Source organism: Pipistrellus hanaki (genome assembly GCF_964339955.1).
Source record: "Pipistrellus hanaki genome assembly, chromosome: 12".
Taxonomy (NCBI): domain Eukaryota; kingdom Metazoa; phylum Chordata; class Mammalia; order Chiroptera; family Vespertilionidae; genus Pipistrellus; species Pipistrellus hanaki.
This window is the reverse complement of record NC_140514.1, coordinates 14,757,092-14,778,009: the sequence shown is the minus strand read 5'-3', so window position 1 is coordinate 14,778,009 and position 20,918 is coordinate 14,757,092. Positions and strand designations below refer to the sequence as shown.

Below are 20,918 nucleotides of genomic sequence, written 5' to 3'. Positions count from 1 at the left end.
TCTCCTGACTGGGAGAAGGGCTGAAGAATGTCAGAAAATAAAAGAGCTTTTATCTGATTCCAGTGCGTATGTGGGGCCCCAAAAGGACCAGCTGTGCGTAGGGTAGAGAAGAAGGCCCGTGAGGACCGGTGCTCACGGCTGAGAGCCGTCGCCTTGGCGAGGGGGCGCCCAGGACGCAGTGGGGCTGGGGCCGAGGGCGCCCACAGCTGAGGCCTCCGGGAGCGGTTTGGTGATGACTGGTCAGTGCTCTAAAGTTTCCCTGGAGGCCGAGTCTCCTGGTGCTCAAAATAGGTCCCTGGCACTCGGGTCCCTTCTGCCCAGCTCAGCTTCTCTCCATTTCCCAACAAATCTAAAGTCCTTGGAGTGGCTCCAGCGATGTGTTCATGGGTCAGAATGCCATACTTGCTCAGGGACAAGCTCACTGCACCTCTAGCCTCCAGAGCTGCTTTTCCTAGGGCGATATAAGGAAGTTCTGGGCAAGAACAAAAGTGGACCAGCCCAGGCCGACTTGCTCAGTGGTTAGAGCATCAGCACATGGTCTGAAGGACCCCAGGTTCGATTCTGGTCAGGCTCGGTCCCTGGCCCCAGTCAGGGCATGTGCTGGAGGCAACCAATCAATGGGTCTCTTTCCCATCAATGTTTCTCTCTCTCTGTGTCTCTCCTTCCCTTCCACTCTCTCTAAAAATCACCGGGGGGAAACATATCCTCGGGCAAAGATTTAAAAACAACTACAAAGTGGCCCAGAAGTGTTGGACCAGAGCCTGTCCAGTCTCAGGGGCTGCTGTCCTGCCCCGTGGGGCTCAGAGGAAGCGGGCCAGGTCGCTGGCTAAACCGTGGAGGCAGACATTCTCACTGTCAGCAGGTCTACCAAGATCTGCCTCCCTCCCCGAGCTATGCGAGGTCCCTCTCCAGCAGGCCGACTCAGACTGCGCCCTGCCCAGCACTGCCCTGCGAGCAGGGCCCACGCCAGAGCGGGCTCAGGGGCTCCCGGGAGCTTCCGAGTGGGAACAAGTTCACGCTCGGTACCTTTGCCGGCCCACCTGTCACCAACCCGGCAAAGCTCACTCCTGCTCTTGCCCAAGAGCCACCCATTCCTGCGTGAGTCAGGGTCACTCACTCGGTGACAGCTGTGGCTCGCCTTACAGGAGCTAAATCGGGAGCTGGAATGTCACCCAGAGGCCCCTGTTCCCCACCCCCACCTTCAAGTTAGTCTGCTCTCCGGGGAGTGAGGGACAAACAGTGCTGCCTGTGGAGTGAGGAGAGCCGTTTGAGGAACAAAAGGAGACATTTCCAGGGACAATTGCTCAGGGAGCGAGGGCTGGAGAAAGCTGCCTGTGCCTGGCTGCGGGACAGAGCAGAGAGGAGAGAGACAGGTGTCTGAAAACAGCTAAGGACGCGGCAGATAGAGGAAGGGACAGGAGAGAGCGCAGAGCTAGTTGAGAGTGAGCGTCCGCAGGGAGCAGAAGAACCCACAGACTGAGTGAGCGAGGGAGGAGGGGTCCAGAGGCAGCGAGGAAAGGCCAGGTCCGGGCCGAGGCCGAGGTCGGCACCATCACTGAGGGGATGAACTTCGCAGTGGGTTTCAAGCCGCTGCTGGGGGATGCACACAGCATGGACAACCTGGAGAAGCAGCTCATCTGCCCCATCTGCCTGGAGATGTTCTCCAAGCCGGTGGTGATCCTGCCCTGCCAGCACAACCTGTGCCGGAAGTGTGCCAACGACGTCTTCCAGGTGGGCCGGGCGCGGTGAAGCAGTGCGGGCTGTGGGAGACTTCTCGTCAGCGCTGAGCCCCCCCACCCCAGCCCCCTGCAGGTGATGGGGAGAGTGCTCTATGGCGGGCGGTGGCTGGTCTGGCTGAAGGGCCCACGGAGAGCCGGGGTTCTAGGCGATCCCAGAGTAAGCATGAGTCAGCAGCGGCGCTGCAGGCTGCGAGGTCAGTGGTCAGCCCGGGCTGGGACAGCAGCTGGGACGCCGGTATCTCCAGAGGAAGGAAGACCCCGTAGGGAGTAGGGGGGAGGTGGTCCCGCCCCAGGCTGCGTAAGAGTCTGGACTGGACTCTGCATTCCAGCTTGGCGTTTCAGATTTAAGAACATTGCGGACAACCTGGAGAAAGGGCGTTGAGATCATGAAACACTACAAGGTCATGGTGACAGGGGAACTATGCAAAGCTCAGCGCGTCCGTGTTTGGGAGGCAGAATTAGACAGTGGGCAGGGGACCGCGGATTCTCCCCACTTGAAAGAGCCAGGCCCGTGCCCCACTCCTGACGAGTCGTCAAGGGGCCTGTTGGTTACAAAGGATGGAGGTGCCTTCGAGAGAAGGCAGAGAATAGATTCTACTTCCCAGAAACGCAGCCAGAGTGGGTTTGCATGTGGTCACGAGGCAAAGCAGACGTAATCCAATCCGCAGATAATCATTTTAGCTACCGGTTTTAAAAGAAGAGCAGCATCCACCAGAATGGCTTATCAACGGGCTTTCCTTCTTGTCCTGTCACTGGCAGAGGTTCGATAATCTACAAAATGGGGCAAAGTTCAGAAAGAGTGAGGGGAAGACACACACACACACACACACACACACACACACACCCTCTTGCTAATGAAATGAAATGAAACGAAACTCTGCATGGACCACAGCTGGCCTGCTTTGTATGCATGGCAGTGATAGGAGACCTCACGAACACACATTCTTCATCGGAACCAGAAATTATGAGGAAGTGTGCTGAACAGTGATTTTGAACTTAACCCAGAGCATGCTTCTCTTTTAAGCTCTTTGGGGCAGCATGTTTGGAGGGGAAGTAACGGGCTCCCTAAGCCAGGCCGTCCTCAGGTTGTCTGCCATTTTCACTGATGCCCAGCCCCATAGCCTTTCCTGCCATCTTCCCATCGAGCCCCATGCCCATCTCCTAGTCCTCTGTCAGTCTATGTGGCTCCGGAGGATCTCAGAGCCAGTGATTCTCGCTCTCAGGGGGCCTAGACTGACCGCAAGGCCTCCCTACCCAGGGCGCCAAGTCACCTATGAGAGCCTCTGCCTTGCCCATGTAGGTCTTTGCCTCAGTCTGAGGACGTCTCGAACATCTTTCAGGCTGAGATGCCTAGGTCGGAATGCCCAAAAGGTTTTGCCTTCCCTTCTCATGAATTTAGAAGGAAGCATCCTTTCACGAGAGCCTGGAATATGGGAAAGCAAGTGGGCGTTTGGAGAGTGAAGCTCATGTTGTCTGTAGAAGTGGTACAAATATTAAAGCCATACACATAGTATCCTTGGGCAGGGGGACGCAGGCACAGGAGGCCAGGAGATGTTGGCGTGACCTCCCTGTTCAAGGCAGGCCTCTGCATCCAGGAGTACCCGCTTTGATTCCTTGAAGCTCTGGGATACTGGCCTGGGCCCCGAGAGACCTGAGGATGCTTTGTGCCCAGCCCGGTGCCGGGTACTTGTGGGATGGTGTGGTGCTTAGGGCTTCGGGGTGGTTCTGTGGATCTTTCCAAGTGCAGCGCCTCCTGCGCCTCCAGCAGAGGAGACTGAACAGCTTGTTTCTCGCTGCTTTATTTGGGCCGGCATGGTGGGAGGCTGACCCAGTTTTTTGGCTGCACTTCTGTATGTTCTTCTCAGTAGATCTCCCTCGGAAAGATGAGCATATTTAGTTTCCTCACACATTGCCTCCACATTTTGACAACTCGAGGCATAATCAGATCGTCTGTTTTCTAAGTATAGGGACAAGAATAGGACTTTTGGTTTCTCTATCTTCAAGCCACTTAGGAAAAATACCCTTAGAACATTGCCTAGAAAGTTAGTAGAACTTATAAAAGTGATGCGAGTATATTATATTACTTACACACACACACACACACACACTCACACACTCACACATTTTTTAAACAGTATGGGGATTTACATCATGAAAAGTGAATCTCCACCTCAGTGCTCAGTTCCCTACTCCAGATGGAGGTAGCCATTACCAGCGTTTCTGATGGTCTTCCAGAAAATTTCCATGCATAGGCACAAGTGTGTGTGTGTGTGTGTGTGTGTGTGTATGAGAGAGACAGAGACAGAGAGAGAGAGAGAGAGAGAGAGAGAGAGAGGGAGATCTATATATATATAAAAGCCTAATATGCTAAGTGTCTAACTGAGCAGTCAACCAACTGGTAGTTATGATGTGCACTGACCACCGGGGGGCAGATGCTCCAATTGGTAGATTAGCTTGCTGCTGGGGGCTGCCTGATTGAGACTGGGCGAGGCAGGGCCAGACACCCCCTGGAGCCCTCCCACAGTCCCTCCCCAGCCACCAATCCCAATTGGCCCAATCGGGACTAGGTGAGATGACCTTGATCAGCACCAACCACTGGCTAGGCGGAGGGACCTCACCCATGCACAAATTTTGTGCATTGGGCCTCAAGTACACATATTTAAACTAGACTCGTTGTCCTACACCTGCCTTTGTTCACTTACTCTTTCTTGGCAGCTATTCCATATCCACACATTCAGATTCATGTTTTTCTTCCCCCCACCCCTTTTTCAAATGGCTGTGTGATGTTCCATTGTTATGACTGGACCACAATCTACAAGGTGTCCCCCCAAAATGTATATTCAGCCCTAGCAGGTTTGGCTCAGTGGATAGAGCATCAGCCTGCAGACTGAAGAGTCCAGGGTTTGATTCTGGTCAGGGGCACACGCCTGGGTTGCAAGCTCAATCCCCAGTAGGGGGTGTGCAGGAGCTAGCCAATAAATGATTCCCTTTCATCATTGATGTTTCTATCTCTCCCTCTCTCTTTCTCTCTGAAATCAATTTTAAAAAATGTATATTCACTTAACAATTGATAGTTCAATTGATGCTTCTAATGAAAGAGGCACCAGATTTAACTCATTGAAATTAATAATTATTCAAAGTGTATATACATTTTTGTGTACACCCTGTATTTAATCAGTCCTCTAAAACATTTAGATGGTGTTCAGTGTTTTTACTGTTCTAAAAACTGCTGTGATGAACAACAAAGAATTTTAGGGAATTGTGATTTTATAACAGCAGGTAAAACTAAAGCCAGGAAAAATATTTGAAAAGTTAAAAGGTTTAATTGAAAATGTGTGATAGTATTGAGGGTTTGGGAGGGAATCATCCATAATCCTACCTCCCCAAGACAATTATTTTTATGTTTGTCTATTACTTTCAAGCCCTTGACCCATATTTTTACATAGTTTCATCATGGTTTAACTAGTTTTCATTAGAGCTGTAATCTCTCTCTCTTTCTCTCTCAATTTAAACATCGCCCCCTTTAATTTGTCTCTCCCTCTTTCCCCACCCTGCACCCACTCAGCTCCCAAGCACTTTGACTAGAAGGAAGCTGTTGGTGTGGGAGTTTGACACAAACATCTTGCCATGTGTTTCTGTATTTGTAAACTCTATCCGCTCCTGAGCTACTTTAAAGCAAGCCTTCATTTATTTTTATTCTTGCCCCCCTCTTCGCTGTGGGCACTTGTGTATGAGCTGCAACCTGTTGTAACTGAACAACCAGAAGGCCTTGTGAGAAGATGGTTCAGGAACAGCTTTTCTGGAGGATGATCATCTAGGGAGAGATTTACCGCGATGCGAATAGCAAGACAAGAGCCTCCTTCTCTCAGGCAGGGCGGTCAGGAAAAGGGATGGCCTCTGTGTTTTGCCACTCCTCCCCGAATTCCAGTTCTTTACGGGTTAATTGTGGAGACCTGTTATCAGGCTCAGGCCTGCAGTGAAACCCTGCACAGCCAGCCTCCTCGACCACTTCCACCTGCTACTGAGGGCGCCAGCCCAGGCCTGGGCCCCTCTCTCTTGTGAGAAATGATTTGTTGAAATGTTGTGAGTTGCACTGACCTTGAAGCAGATCTTACTGACTTTAGGGAAAAGACTTGACTTAGGGAAACAAAAACCTAGGCTGGAAGGTAGCATTCCTGGGATCTCCTCAAACCAGTTTCTTCCTTAACTTGCCATGTGAGGTAAATCAGGCTATTTCACCCCTCCACGCCTCTTTCCACACACACGTGAAAGAGATGAAAAGGATGACTTAAACGGATCTTTAACATCCTTGTAATTCTAACAATCTGATTTTGTGAGTTCAAGAATTATCATGAACTTTCTTTTCAAGGCCTTTCCATCCCATTGCTGGTGTCTTACCTTGAGTCTCTCTTCTGCTCACCCATCTTCCCTTCAGCCAGCGCCCCTTCGCAGAACCCTCGTGCTGGGCTCTTTGCTGGGTTCCATCAGGCAGAGCTAGCCCTCCACTTCGAATCACGCTCCCACCTGCAACTCAGCGTTTGTCAACACCTGGGTTCTTCTAAGGCTCTTCGGCTTGTCTCCAAATGCCTGGTATAGTCCGTGTACCCAAGGCCGGCTCGGAGGACCGGCGCGGCCCACTATTAGTCACGGGGGGGGGGGGGGGGGGGGGGGTTGCCTCCACCACCTCCAACGTTCCCCCTCCCCACCTTGCATGGTGGGCCAGTCTCCCACATCAGCATCACTCTGGGTAGCGAGGGAAGAAGGAAAATGTTCGGACATAAATATAGACTTGCTAGAGTAACTGCATTCACAAAGCATCTTTCTAGATGGAACATTTCTATCTGGTGCTAGGAAATATTGCCAAGGAAATAGAAGGCACCACAGAGTTTAAAAGGGTGACAACTCGTGGCATGCATGCTACCTAGGAGCCTTGAACATAGCCTAGGATTACATTCCATTTATTTGTTTTATTCCAGCGAAGAAGGAACGGTTATTTCGGGCCCTGTGGTTCCGTGTGGCCATCTATTGTTAAGGTCTAGAGCAGTGCTTTGTAATCCCACGCGTGATTCTGTCTGAGTTGGGTAGAATGGGTGTCACTGCCGTTTTATGGGGAGGACACAGGAAATAGGTTACAGTCACACACACAAAGGAACAGAGTAGGGACATAAATCCGGGTGTTCCGTTTCCTGGAGTGATGGAATTTCCTTTATACATCACCTCACTGGCACAGGAAATTTTCCTGTGGTGCTGGCTCTCTTGTTTACACCACCTCACAATGTTCGATAAAAGGAAAGAACAAAGACATTTGTGTGTACAACAGAGCCCATCAATTATTTCTTATTCTTGAAACGGAAAGATAAACAGAAGCAAAAAGTAGGGTTTTGCTAACTGGATATTAGCTGACGGCTCTTTAGCCCAAGGTGAGACCACCAGCTGTGGAAATGTGTTCAGGAGGTTGCCATGAAAACCTCACGGTACAAAATTCCTATTTGTGATGAGGCCGTCCAGGGACTTACTGTCAGGGCAGGAAGTTATCTCTGTTAGTGCCAGCACTGCTTGGTCAGTCTGTGAAGCCTAGGGACCCTTTTTTTTATTATTATTATTTATTTGATTTGTTGTTAGGGACCCTTTTAAAGACAAGGTGTGTATAGTTTTGAAAAAAGAAGTGTCCTTTAAATGCATAAAATATAATACATATGATTATAAAGAAAACCAACTGTTGGAACTCAGCATGCATTTTCACACATTCTCAATGGGGGCGATGTTGTTCCAAGTACATCTGTGGTGTTGAAATTTTTTTTATTGTGATCTTACTTTTTAAAAAATATATCTTATTGTTTTTTTACAGAGAGGGAGAGAGATAGAGAGCTAGAAACATCGATGAGAGAGAAACATCGATCAGCTGCCTCCTGCAGCCCCCCACAGGGGATGTGCCAGCAACCAAGGTACATGCCCTTGACCAGAATCGAACCTGCGACCCTTCAGTCCACAGGCCGACGCTCTACCCACTGAGCCAAACTGGTTTCGTCTGTGATCTTATTTTTAAATTTTTATTTATTTATCTTTGCTTTCATATAAGACCCCTCCCCCCAGCTTTAGCAAGGTACAAATGGACAAAAAAATATATCTATTTAAGGTGTACCCTGTGATAATTTTATATATATATATATATATATATATATATATATATATATATTAAATGATTACCACAATCAAGCTAGTTTACCTACCAGTCACCTCATATAGGTACCGTGTGTGTGTGTGTGTGTGTGTGTGTGTGGTGTCAGCAAATGCAAAGTATACAATATAGTATTATTAACTGTAGTCACATCAGATCTCCAGAATGTATTCACCTTATAACTGAAATGATTACTTTTTGACCAACATCTTCCCATTTCTCCACCCCTCACCTCCTGGCAACCACCTTTCTACTCTTCTATAAATTTAAATATATATATTATTGATTTTAGAGAGGAAGGGAGAGAGAGAGAGAGGAGAGAGAGAGAGGGAAACACCAATGATGAGAGAGAATCATTGATTGGCTGCCTCCTGCATGCCTCCTACTGGGGATCAAGCCCGCAACCCGGGCACGTGCCCTTGGCTGGAATGGAACCTGGGACCCCTCAGTCTGCAGGCTGATGCTCTATCCATTGAGCCAAACCAGCTAAGGCTGCTTCTATAAATTTTTGAGTTTTTCAGATTTGTGGTATTAAAATGTAAAGGGGAGGAGTTAGTGACTGGGAGGAAAATTGTCTACAAAGGCTCCTGGAAGGGACAGTAATAGGGGAAAAAAAAAAAAAAAAAAAAGCTTGAAAAACACTGGAATAAGTACCAAAATAACTAGAACATGTTTTATAGGGGAATACATGTGCTTTCTGATTAACACATTAAATAATGAGATGGAGTAGGGAGCCTCATAACTACCTAGTTTAGAAGCAGTGATGAGCGTAAATTGTTTTTGGAGACTTGATCAACACCTGTAATGTGATCTGACAATACCTATGATTTCTGTTGCTAAAATGCTATTACTGTGATTTGTCACCTGCCTTCATAACTGAGGAAAGAGCCCAGGTTCTGCCAGACGTTAATGGAAATAGATGCAATTTTATTTTTCCATCTGGTTCACTGGCCACTTGAATTCTAGCCATGGATCTTTGGGGGGTCGTTGTCCCAGGCTAAGTACCCAGGCATCCAGGCTTGGAATGCCTGAATTGTCTGTGACTCTCTCCTCTCCCCACAGCCCACCCACGTCTGGGATTGGCCTGTCCTACTGATTCCACGCCCATAATTGCTGCCACCATGTTGAAACCGGTTTGGCTCAATGGATAGAGCATCGGCCTGCGGACTGAAAGGTCCCGGGTTCGATTCCAGTCAAGGGCATGTGGATGTGGGCACATCCCCAGTAGGGGGTGTGCAAGAGGCAGCTGATCGATGGTTTTCTCTCATCGATGTTTCTAGCTCTCCATCCCTCTCTCTTCCTCTCTGTACAAAATCAATAAAATGTATTTTTTTAAAAATTGCTGCCACCATATCGGGGCAGACAGAGACTCACAGGGACTGTGGCACTTGCTTCCCAGCTGAGCTGTGCTGTGGCCTCTCTCCCGTCCCTGTTTGTAACCAACCTCCGAAGGTCTCTCTGCTCTCCTGCAGCTCTTTCCTAGCTACCATCTCGTCACCTGTCTACCCAGTCTCCAAATGCCGTCGTCTTAGACATCCTCCCTCTTGAACTAACAGTAAAGATACTAAGTAGGTTTTCTTTGTTGGTTCTTATGGCACTTCAGCGCCCCCTTTTCTCTCATGTCAGCCCTGGTCATTGCATTAAAAAAAAAAAAAAAAAAAAAAAAAAAGTTGTTTTTTTCCAAATCCCAACGTGCTTGTACAAAATTTGGAAATTATGAAGTTTTTTTAAAAAAAAAATTAAAGAAGGCAGCGTGTCCAGTGGTTAGAGCATCAAATGCACACGGAAAGGTCTCCTCCGGTTTGATTCCTGGTCCAGGGTGTGTACCTGGGCTGGGGTTGTGGGTTCCCTCCCAGTCCCCCTCCCCCCCCTTACCCGCCTCCATCAGGGGCCATGTGTAAGGCAACCAATCGACGTGTCTTTCTCACACGGATGTTTTTCTCGTCTCTCTCCCTCCCTTCCACTCTCTCTAAAAATCAATGGAAAAAATATCCTCAGGTGAGGATAAAAAAAATAAAAGAATATTCACATTGTTCACAAACATCACCACTATGCATCTCCAGAACTTTTTCACTTTCCCTAACAGAAACTCTGCTCCCATTCAACGGTAATTCTGCTTTCCCCTTCTCCCGCCCTCAGCCCCTGGCAAGCACCATTCTGCTTTTCGTCTTTATGCATTAGCCTGCTCCAGGTACCTCATCGAAGAGGGATCACACAATATTTGTTCTTTTGTGCCAGACATTTCATTTAGCATATAATGTCTTCAAGGTTCACCTATACTGTATCATTAGTCCCGATGACTCAGTCTCTGCTGTTTTATACAATCTATGTAACTTGGATCAGTGTCGTAGACTCTAGTTCCTTCCGTGTCAAATGTGCATTTTGCTCCTATGTTGCTAAAACATTTTACTCGATTTATTTCACTGCTCTTCTCCAACTCCGATCACTTCTATCTCTTCTTTTATCAAAGGGGCTGTTTTCTTTATTTCCTTCAAAATGTTATATTGAAATTGTACTATTTCTTGGAGCAATTCTTCTCCCAAAGTGTATTCCTCATCTGTCCTTTGCGTGTCATGCTTCCTTTCCCCCGTTCTTTTTGTGCTATCTTGGCTTGCATCTCTGTTAGATCCCTTGGGCTTATCACTCCTCTTGGAACAGGGGTGGTTTTATCTGATGCTGAAAGTGAATTCTTTACTTAGCCTCCCATTTGCCTTGGCTTTCTTCCACGCTTCTCTGAACGGTAAACTGGCTGGCAGGGGGTCATCGCTGGGCTGCAGTCTCTGTTGAGTTCGTTGGCTTCTCTGGTGAACAGAGAGGGTATAACCAGGATTAGTAGATAGCAAGAGCCTCAGGGTAGTTATGCTACATCAGATCATTTTCCACACCGAACCTGACGAATTATTCTCCCTGGGGGCATGCATACATCCCTAGGAAGAGGTTGCCCTGAGATTTGAGCTATCACCTCTCCTTTTCACCGACAAGCAGGTCATTCTGGCTGCAAGCTGGGCCCTTACCATGCTCCATAGCGCAGAGGTTTTGATTTGATGGGTCATCGTTTGTTTATTTCCGCTCAGGTAACTTCAAGCTGCAGCTGGATTTTAGGCTGTTGTTTCTGTCATTGGTGAAAGGTTGGTGTTTGGTCTTGCATGGCCTTTACTAAGATCTGTGTTACCTGAAACTCATAGAGACGAATGTTGGAACTGAAAGTGTGGTATGTTGATGACCAGGATGGACTCTGGAGTCAGAATGCCCCGAGTTCAAATATTAGCTCTGCCGCCTAATAGCCGATGGCCATGTGCAATTCATTTAACTTGCCTGGGCTACCATTTCCTCTCTCCGAAATGGGGCTGAGTGGAACCTACTTCATAGGGTTGACATGAGGATTAAATGAGTTAATGCAAATAGAAGGACTTAGAGCAAAGCCTGGCATAAAGGAAGTGTTCCATAGATGTTAGCCCTTATCATTATAATTCTTGTAGTCCAACTTAGGGGTACATGTTCATCTCCACTCTCTGCACAAGGAAGTCTTGAGGATTAAATTCAATAATGTCTGGAAAGCCCACAGCACAGTGCTTGATACTTAATAGACCCTCAAAACATGTGTTGACCGTTAAATGATGAGTACAGAGGAAGGTACAGGGAGGAGGGAGGAGGCGGAGAGAGGGTACCTATGAGTTTGCCTTTGCTCTGGGCTAAGGCTTTAGAATATGACTTTTTTTTTTTTCCATTCAGACATTTACTAAACATCTTTATAGGCTCCCCACCAGCTAATCAAAGTGTTGACATAAGAAATCTGTAGATATTTTTCATAAGAGTTTACTTGAGCCAAACTGATGACATATGCCAGAGAGCATGATGTCAAATACTCCAGAAAATAACATTTTTTTTGCAGCTTCATTTAAAATTAAGGAGGGAGCCCTAGCTGGTTGGGCTCAGTGAATAGAATGTCAGCCTGTGGGCTGGAGGGTCCTGGGTTCAATTCTGATCAAGGGCACATGCCCAGGTTGCGGGCTCGATCCCCAGTAGGGAGCATGCATGATTCTCTCTCATCATTGATGTTTCTGTCTCTCTCTTCCTCTCCCTTCCTCTTTGAAATCAATAAAATGTATTTAAAAATAATATTCTCCCTGGGGACATGCGTGAAGTAAGATCCCTACAGGAGATTACAGACTTAGAGTCATCCTTACTCACTTGGATTCTAAATATTAAAAGCTCAGTGATTTTATACTTTAATCCACAACTAAACTAAATTAAATTAAACTGAACAATATTCATATATAATCTAGTCACTGAGAAAGACAAACACAGCCTTGCATAATCTCAAACTAATTTGTTCCAACTTTATGATCATTCGCTTCTTAGAATGCTCAAGAAATCCCCCCCCCCCCAAAATGTGATATTTGTAACATGCCAGTCACTCTCCCTAAGATAGGCTGCCCACGTTTCCTACCTAGCCTACCTTTCTTGCTACCAGAGGATCCACCGGGACTCTGGACTTGGGCGCCCTCTAGGTGTCACAGGCTGCTGCTGCACCCACCGAAGGGATCTGAGGACTTGGAGAGTCTGACAGATCCCAACTGCAGGAAATGCACGAAGTCACAGGCGACTAGTCTCTCTATTCCTCTCTAGGAGTGTGTGGTTTTCTAACCGATTAGGATTAGATTCTGCTGTGACAGAAAACACAAAATAACAACAATTTCAAGAAGGTAAAGACTTGTTTTTCCTCTCAAGTGAAAGTATGGGCAGTGAATTCTTTACTTAACCTCCCATTTGCCTGGTCCTGGACTGTCTCATCAGAGACACTCCTTTTACCTTGGTGCCATTCTCAACATGTGGCTACCTCGTGGCGTAAGACGCTGCTCCAACATGAGCCATTCTATCTTCATTTCAACCAGCAGGAAGGGGGAAGGAAGAATAGGGCATGCCTCTCCCACCAAAGACACAGTAACTCTTCACTTAACGTAGCAGATAGATTCTGGAACTTTAAATGAAATGACAGGTACCGAAACCAATTTTATGATAGGCTTATTGACATGGACAAGAGTTAAGGCCCTGGGAGTGGTCTGACGATTCTCAGGGAAAAGGGGAGAGGATTGTGTGGGAAGAGACTGAACATAAACTGTGCACCTATGGATGAGGACAATAGGGGGTGGGGAAAGGGCAGAGGGTGAGTGGGAACCTGGTGGAGGGGGAAAAAATGAGGAACTTTTGTAATAATATGAACAATAAAGATTTATTTAAAAAATTTAAAAAAAAAAAGAGTTAAGGCCCTATGACATCTCATCAGTGTGCACACTCCCTAGAAATGGCACAAAACATTTCTATCTACACCCCATTGGCCAGAATACAATCTCTTGGCCACACCCAGCTAGACAGGAGACTTGGACACATGTTCTTTTTTTAATTGATTTCAGAGAGGAAGAAAGAGGGAAAGAAAAACATCAATGAAGAGAGAGAATCATTGATTGGCCACCTGCTGCATGTTCCCTGTTGGAGATTGAGCCCACAACCCGGGCATGTGCCCTGATCAGGAATTGAACCGTTTCTTCCTGGTTCATAGGTCGAAGCCACACCAGCTGGGCAGACACATGTTCTTTATCCCATGTGTCTTGCCAAAATCTCCGGGGCTCTATTATTTAAGAAGAGGTGAATCTCGAGGAACAACAAGCAGTCTCTGCCATTGTTCCATCTCTGCGGCTCTCCACCAATGGACTCTGTTCTTCTCTACAGACCAGCCTTCTCTGTTCAGAGTTTCTGAGCCCACGCACTTTCTATTTCTGCTTGCACAAGGTTTTGGGTGCCCACAACGTCAACTCGAAGCCCAACACACAGGTCATTTCAGTTCCAAGGCCGTTCGTGGTCTAGCCACCTCAGGTTCTGGCTCAGTTCCAAGTACCTAGAGAGAGGGTTTATATGTCTAACTTGGGTCAGGCAATCACCCCTTCAGTTCTGAGCCAGTTGCCTGTGGCCTGGGGTATACTCGTCCAAATTACATCGTAGAACAGTGCCAAGGGCAGCAAAAGAACCCAGGACTCCTGGCTCCCAGGCCCTGGAGTGATTTCCCAGAATCCCCCAGCACTTGTCTCTGCTTGAGCCCCTGCCCAGAGCTGCAGAGCATCTCCCCCAGAAGTGGCCCAGGAGAGCCCATGCTGGAGGACACTGACAGCATCATTTCCTGACTGAGCCTCCCTGCCAAGGTCAATGTCACCTCACGGCTCCAAGCTGGGCCCCTTTGGGGAGATCCCATTCTGAGTAGGCCTTGGCCGAAGCGAGGCTCCGGATGCAGGGTCACTCACCGAGGTGAGCCAGGTAATAAAATAAATATGGGAAACAAAATCGACGCTGAGCTGCTCTCAGAGGGCCCAGCCATAGAAAAGAGCTGATGCCGTCCTCTCCAGCCCCCTCTACCTCCCCGCAGCTTCCCATTCCCTCAGGCCTCATGGCGCCTGTTCTCTCCCACTCCCTGCCCCCACAGGCCTCGAACCCTCTGTGGCAATCCCGGGGCTCCACCACCGTGTCTTCCGGAGGCCGTTTCCGCTGCCCATCTTGCAGGCATGAGGTTGTCCTGGACCGGCATGGCGTCTACGGCCTGCAGCGAAACTTGCTGGTGGAGAACATTATCGACATCTACAAGCAGGAGTCTTCACGGTGAGCTGTGGGGGCCTCTTGTTCCTCTAGAGCACATGTGTCAAACACAAGGCCCGCGGGCCAAATCCAGCCCGCCAGGTCTTGCAATGTGGCCCGCACCGCGCTGTCATCACTGCACTCCGCTGTCAGTTTATGACATTGTCAGTTTATGACTGTTCAGTAAACCATTCGGCCCGCGATTTAGGCTGGATTTTAGATTTTGGCCCCTTCTCTGATTGAGTTCGACACCCCTACTCTAGAGGGCAGGGCCTGGGGCGCAGCCTGGGAACCCCTCAGGGTTGAAGGGAGAGGCACCGAACAACCTGCCCCTTCAGGTTAGAGCGGAGAGGGGAGCAGAGGAGGAGAAGGACTTGCCCAGGTCACTCCACTCGGGGGGGTCTCCGGCTCCTGGTCACTGCTTCGCCTTCAGTCTCCACCTGGGAAGGGCTGGCAGTCCACTAGCAAGGTCCTGCCAACCCTCCATTACTTCCTGCCGTGGGACCTCTCTGTCTTCTGGAATGGAGGCTATTCTCGGATCTAAGCCTCCTCTACCCTTTAGCATCTTCTATTCCCCAAATGAAGAGCGCTGCGGAAGTCACCTGCCCAGCCGCAGCACCAACTGCAGGGGCAGAAAAGGTGGTGATGGTTGGTAGAGACTGAAGGAAAGGTGTTCATGGGGCCTCACATTCTCGGTCGTCCTCCCGCCCCGGCCTGGCCCCTGACCCTCCTGCCACCCTGCCCACTCTCCTCAGGCCACTGCACTCCAAGGCTGAGCAGCACCTCATGTGCGAGGAGCATGAAGAGGAGAAGATCAATATCTACTGCCTGAGCTGCGAGGTGCCCACCTGCTCTCTCTGCAAGGTCTTTGGTGCCCACAAGGACTGTGAGGTGGCCCCACTGCCCACCATTTACAAACGCCAGAAGGTATCAAGCAGCAGAGGGAGCAGGCATGCGGGGGTGAGGGCATAATCAGGGGCTCTAACTTCAGCCTCTTACTCTGATTGGTTTTAAGGTCCCAGCTCTATGGGTGACCGTGGGTGAGTCACTTGACCACTCGGGCACTCACTTTCCTCGCTTGTTCACTGGGGATGAAATGCCTACTTCTGAGAGTTATTTCTGGATAAAATAGGATAATGGCTGTAAGCAGATACTTCAGTATGGTGGCTAGATACTCCCAAGGCCCTCTCACCATCACACAACTAGATTCCACATAAAATGTAATTTAAACTTATATTGGTAGGCACATTGGAGCTAAAGGAAATCTCCAAGTAAGGGCAGGGGTGGGGGGGGAGGGAGAGGAAGACAGAGTGAACTGAGAACAGAACTCAGACTGGTGAGCACAAAAAAGGCAGGATTTCCCAGAGGGCAAATGCTGGCTGTATTGCTGAGCTAGAAAGAGGAGACCATGTCTCCAAACACCTAGAAGATGGGGACCTGCAATGAAGACCCCCAAAGAACCCCGGGTTAAATTGGAATCCTAGGAACTGAAGTGGTCAGTTTCACCACCTGGCTTTGGCAAAAGCAAATTACAAACTCTGTCTGGAGGGAAAAAAAGAACTCAGTTTAAGCCCTTGGGCTTTTCTTAGATTAAGAACAACAATGATTAGCTCACAATTGATACACAACGAAATGTACTCCATTACTGACGTCACCAGAAACAAACATTAATAGACTTATACTTCCAAGAAATTCAGATATTGGAATTGTTAAAGAATAGAAAGGCACTGGGTATAAAATGCTCTAAAAAAAAAAAAGATGGGATTAAAAAACAAGCAATGCAAAAAAGAAAAAAAAAGAAAAAGCAAGCAATACTAGACTATCAAAAATGCAGATATCACAAAGACCCAAATAGAGCTTTTAGAAATAAAAATACAATTGTTGAAATAAAACATTCAAAGAATGAATTAAGTGAGAGATTTCTCTGAAGAGAGAATTCATAAATAGCAAGGGTGGGCTGGGGGTGGGGTGGGGTGTGGGGGCGGAGGGGAGCCTAGAATGCAACGTTAGGAGATGAGCAGGTTGAGAGTAGGAAGGTCTAACACATATCTAATCAGAGTCACACAGTGAGAAAATAAAGAGAATGGAGAAGAAGCAATGTTATCCTAACAGACAATTATGAAGAATTTTTCAGAATTGATGGAAGGCACAAATCTACAGATAAAGCATCTAGCCCAGTGCCTGGCACTTGATGGGTATTTGGTGAATGTCTCACTTGGTGGTAGAGGACTTCCTCTCTCAACCTTCCAGAAGCCACAGAGTGTGCCTCCACACTTCTTGGATGGTTCTGCACCCTCTTGGTCTCTAGAATAGCTGCCCTGAAGATGCCCTAACGGTGGGGTGAGGGGGCAGTTCTCTCCTAGGCAGCCCTGGCAGCGTGGGAGGGGTACAGTGCTAGACCGGGTCCTCCAGCCCTAAGTGCTGGCCTGTGTGTGTGGCAGAGTGAGCTCAGTGACGGCATCGCGATGCTGGTGGCGGGCAATGACCGTGTGCAAGCCGTGATCACACAGATGGAGGAGGTGTGCCAGACCATCGAGGTAAGCCTGGGATGGGAAGCAGTGAGACTTTCTGGGCTCCCAGAGGGGATCACAGTAAGGGGATGAGCTTAGCCAGGCTGCTGGAGTTGAATCTCAGCTCTGCCCCTCACTAGCTCTGTGACTTCGGTCTGGTTACCTAACTTCTCTGTGCTTTGTGCTTTGGTTTTGTTTGGTTTTGCCTCCATAAAATAGCAATAATGGGAATGTTAGGGCGCCTACCTGGTTGGATCTTTATGAGAACTAAATATGATAAGTTCGTTCTAAATAAACAAGTGAAAACCAGAGACATAGACAGCACCCATGAGACTAAAGTATTGTTATTTGCTGAGAGTAGATTTGAAAGTTCTCATCATACCTATTAGAAAAAAAAGTGTAACTATGTAGGATGACAGATGTTGACTAGACATCTTGCGGTGATCATTTACCATAGATACAAATACGGAGTCATTGCATTACACACCTGAAACTTTTATGATACTACATGTCCATTATAGAATCTTTCCAAAAATCGGGACTTTTTTAAAAGGCCGCAGGACGCGGGACAAATTGTTAAAAATCCGGACTGCCCCGCCAAAAGCGGGACGTCTGGTCACCTTACCATTATATCTCAGAAAAGTCTGTGCTATTATTTCTGAAAAGATCTGGGCACCAGCAGCCCTTGGCTGGAGTTCCGGCTCTGCCACTAATTTGGGGTGTAACTGACAGGCCACTTTTCTTTTGGGGCCTCCGCGCTTTGCACTGAGTGGGGAGGGGGAGGGGGACGGGCGCTCTCCCCGCGTGGAGAAGCCAGCAGACCACTGCCCCCCTCTCTCAGGACAACAGCCGGCGGCAGAAGCAGCTGCTGAACCAGCGGTTTGAGACCCTGTGCGCGGTGCTGGAGGAGCGCAAGGGCGAGCTGCTGCAGGCGCTGGCCCGCGAGCAGGAGCAGAAGCTGCAGCGCGTCCGGGGCCTCATCCGCCAGTACGGGGACCACCTGGAGGCCTCCTCCAAGCTCGTCGAGTCCGCCATCCAGTCCATGGAGGAGCCGCAGATGGCGCTCTACCTGCAGGTGGGCCCCGGGTGGCTGGCAGGCTGCACCCCCTCTCCCCCCCTCCCCCAGCACCTCCCCAAGACCCAGGTTCAAGGCCGATCTCTCGCACCTACATGCCCCTCCTCCCCCCCTCCACGGCCTCGGGCCAGTCACCCCCTCGGAGTGCGTCTTCGGAATTGGGATGTGTCTCCCTCCCCCTGCCTGCCGGCCCTCCGGGATGCGGTGGGCATCAGAAATGGACTGTGGCCAGCGGTGGCACAGCTGACTCTCGCCCTCGTTTCCTCCTTACAGCAGGCCAAGGAGCTGATCAATAAGTGAGTGGGCGGGGCCGGGAGGGGAGGAGGGGGCTGCCCTGGGAAGTGGGGGGGGGGGGATTTGGGGAAGAGGGGGTTTGGGGGTGCTGAGCGCGGCGCGCCCCTGCCGCAGGGTCGGGGCGATGTCCAAGGTGGAGCTGGAGGGGCGGCCGGAGCCGGGCTACGAGAGCATGGAGCAGTTCGCCGTGAGCGTGGAGCACGTGGCCGAGATGCTGCGGACCATCGACTTCCAGCCGGGTGAGGGCGGGGGTGAGGGCGGGGGCCCGGGGAGGGCGGGGGCCCGGGGAGGGCGGGGGTGAGGGCGGGGGCCCGGGGAGGACGGGGGTGAGGGCGGGGGTGAGGGCGGGGGCCCGGGGAGGACGGGGGTGAGGGCTGGGGTGAGGGGGGGGGCCCGGGGAGGACGGGGGTGAGGGCTGGGGTGAGGGGGGGTGAGGGCAGGGGGCCGGGAGGGGCCGGGCCGGGCGGTGTGTCCGACCCTCCGGAGGGGGCGGCGGGGCGGCGGGCCGGGCCGCAGGGACCCCTCCTCACGGCTCTCCCCGGCCCAGGCGCGGCCTGGGAGGAAGAGGACGAGGAGGCGGCGCTGGATGGAGACGAGGGCGGCGCGGGGCCCGAGGAGGAGCGGCCGGAAGGTGAGCGTGGCCGCGGGGCGCGGAGCCCGGACCTTTCCGTCCGCCCCACCCCCATAGCGCAGGCCAAGGGACAGGTTCTTTTCTTTTCTTTTCAATTAAATGTAATTCCCATCACCATTTCCCCTGTGCCCTCCCCCCGCCCCGCCCCCCGCACTTTCCCTGCGCTTTGGGGGAGCAGCGGGTGGGGAAGCGGGGGGGCACCCACGTGGCGGGGGAAGGGGCGAGCCGGGCTCGGCGCCGCTGGTTCCCTGGAGCCCCGCTCACCGCGCTTTCTCTCCGGGGACAGGCCTGCACTGACCCGCCCCGCCCCGTGGGGACCCCGCGCCCCGGGGCCGGCGCCGGGTTCGAGGATCCGCGCGGAGACCACGCGCGCCCGCCGCCGGGGAAACTCAATAAAGGCTGAGGCGTCCGACCCGCGGCTCCTGGCTCCGCTCACTCAGCCCCGGCCTCCCCTCTCCGGACCGGGGACCAGCTGGGGGCGGGGGGGGAGTGAATGAACCCCAATTAGGCTACTAGAGGCATGGATTCCCCAGCCCAGCGCCGCGGGCAAAGCGTAGGGGCGGAGGGGGGTGGTGGTGGAGGGATGGGGACGAGCCCCTGGGGAACTTTTAAGGGCGACGGAGATCCGGACCGTCTCCCGCAAGTGCTCCCCTGGCAGCACTGCCCCCTCACCTCACTGCGGCCCCCCGCCCCGCGGTGGAGGGCCCCCCGCGCCCCACGACAGAGGCCAGAGGCTCTTGAGCACTTTTATTAAAAACTCGTAGCGCAGAGTGTCCGGGCGTCCCCGGCCGCGCCGGCCCCGCGGGACTGGGTCCGTTCCGGCCGAGCAGGTGCCAGCCCGGGGGCGGGGGGTGGGGTCGAGGTTTCCGGGGGGCCCCCGGGCCCCCGCGGGTCACTTGCCCACCGAGTCGAAGAGGATGCGGTTCTGCTCGGCGCGCTCCCGCTGGCTCTGCGTCCGCGCCAGCTCCAGCAGCGTCCGCAGGAGGTGGAAGGTGAGGTCGATGGACAGCGGGGGGTCCTCCCGCCGTGGCCGCTCGCCGCCGCCCGAGGCCGCAGCTCCCCACCGGCCGGGCCCCGCGCGGTGCGGGAAGCGCTCCGCCAACAGCAGGAGGAGCGCGCGGGCCCCGCCGCCCTGGGTCCGAGCTCCGGGGCTCCAGCGCAGACTGGGGTCCGGGACACTGGCCGCCGCCGCCGCCGCCGCCGCCGCCGCCTCCTCCTCGGGGCTCCACTGGCCGCTCCCCGGGCGCAGCTGTGCCAACAGCAGCAGCGCCGCCAGCAGCGCCTCTCGCCCGGCCAGCCTCATGGTGCCGCCGCCGGCCCTGGACACAGGAGCAGCGCGGGGTGAGGCGCACTCGGGCAGTCGCAGGTGGCACCGCTCCCCTTCCCGTGCACGTCCAGCGGCCCGGCAGGTCCCCTTCGGCTGTGCCCGGTGCCCACAACCTTCCTTCCCTGCAGCCCCAGCCGCTGCCCGGTCCTGTGCCCCCCTTTCCTCTCTTCTCCCCCCTCCTCCCTCTTAGCGGCCCCTGTAAATGCGCCGAGTCCTGGTGCAGAGGAGTCCGCGGCGCTCCCAGGCCACTCACAGGTGCGGGAGAGCGGTGCGCGGGGCAGGACGCAGCTCCGGGCGGTCCCTGGGCGAGCGGAGGGAGGGCGCCTGGGGAGACACGGGGTCTGTCCCGGGACCGCCGCCAGCTTATATAGCTCCAGGGCAGCTCCAGCTGACGTCAGCCAGGAGCATGCACTGATGGTGGAGCAATGACGGTCGCCGCTTTGAGTCCAGCGGGTCCCCCGAGGGGCAGGTCTCTGGGGCTTGCGCTGGAAGCGACAGCGGACTCCAGTGAGCAAGACGCTGGCTGGGCGGAAGGATTGT

General features: G+C 51.8%; 2 protein-coding genes across 2 annotated transcripts; one reads left to right on the top strand and one right to left on the bottom strand.

The window, feature by feature from the left end:
* The first annotated feature begins 1,212 nt into the window (after window positions 1–1,212).
* On the top strand, window positions 1,213–19,463 carry TRIM54 (tripartite motif containing 54). Its single transcript, XM_084900432.1, has 9 exons — window positions 1,213–1,731; window positions 14,393–14,565; window positions 15,297–15,468; window positions 16,983–17,078; window positions 17,893–18,126; window positions 18,400–18,422; window positions 18,535–18,659; window positions 18,968–19,051; window positions 19,338–19,463. Exons 1-9 carry the CDS (start codon window positions 1,564–1,566, stop codon window positions 19,346–19,348), a joined length of 1,086 nt encoding a protein of 361 aa, XP_084756558.1. The 5' UTR covers window positions 1,213–1,563; the 3' UTR covers window positions 19,349–19,463.
* Window positions 19,464–19,783: 320 nt separating this feature from the next.
* UCN (urocortin) lies at window positions 19,784–20,739 on the bottom strand. The gene is made up of 2 exons (XM_084900434.1): window positions 20,632–20,739; window positions 19,784–20,370 (listed from the first exon to the last, which is right to left on the bottom strand). The coding sequence occupies exon 2, from the start codon at window positions 20,352–20,354 to the stop codon at window positions 19,944–19,946; it is 411 nt and encodes a 136-aa protein (XP_084756560.1). The 5' UTR covers window positions 20,355–20,370; window positions 20,632–20,739; the 3' UTR covers window positions 19,784–19,943.
* Window positions 20,740–20,918: the final 179 nt, after the last annotated feature.

Bases quoted from the DNA above. Each gene is read 5' to 3' on its own strand.
- TRIM54 (XM_084900432.1), top strand. From the start codon at position 1,564: ATGAACTTCGCAGTGGGTTTCAAGCCGCTGCTGGGGGATGCACACAGC. The intron at 1,732-14,392 runs GTGGGCCGGGCG...CTGCCCCCACAG, and splicing joins GTGCCAACGACGTCTTCCAG to GCCTCGAACCCTCTGTGGCA. The intron at 18,127-18,399 runs GTGGGCCCCGGG...TCCTCCTTACAG, and splicing joins AGATGGCGCTCTACCTGCAG to CAGGCCAAGGAGCTGATCAA.
- UCN (XM_084900434.1), bottom strand. From the start codon at position 20,354: ATGAGGCTGGCCGGGCGAGAGGCGCTGCTGGCGGCGCTGCTGCTGTTG.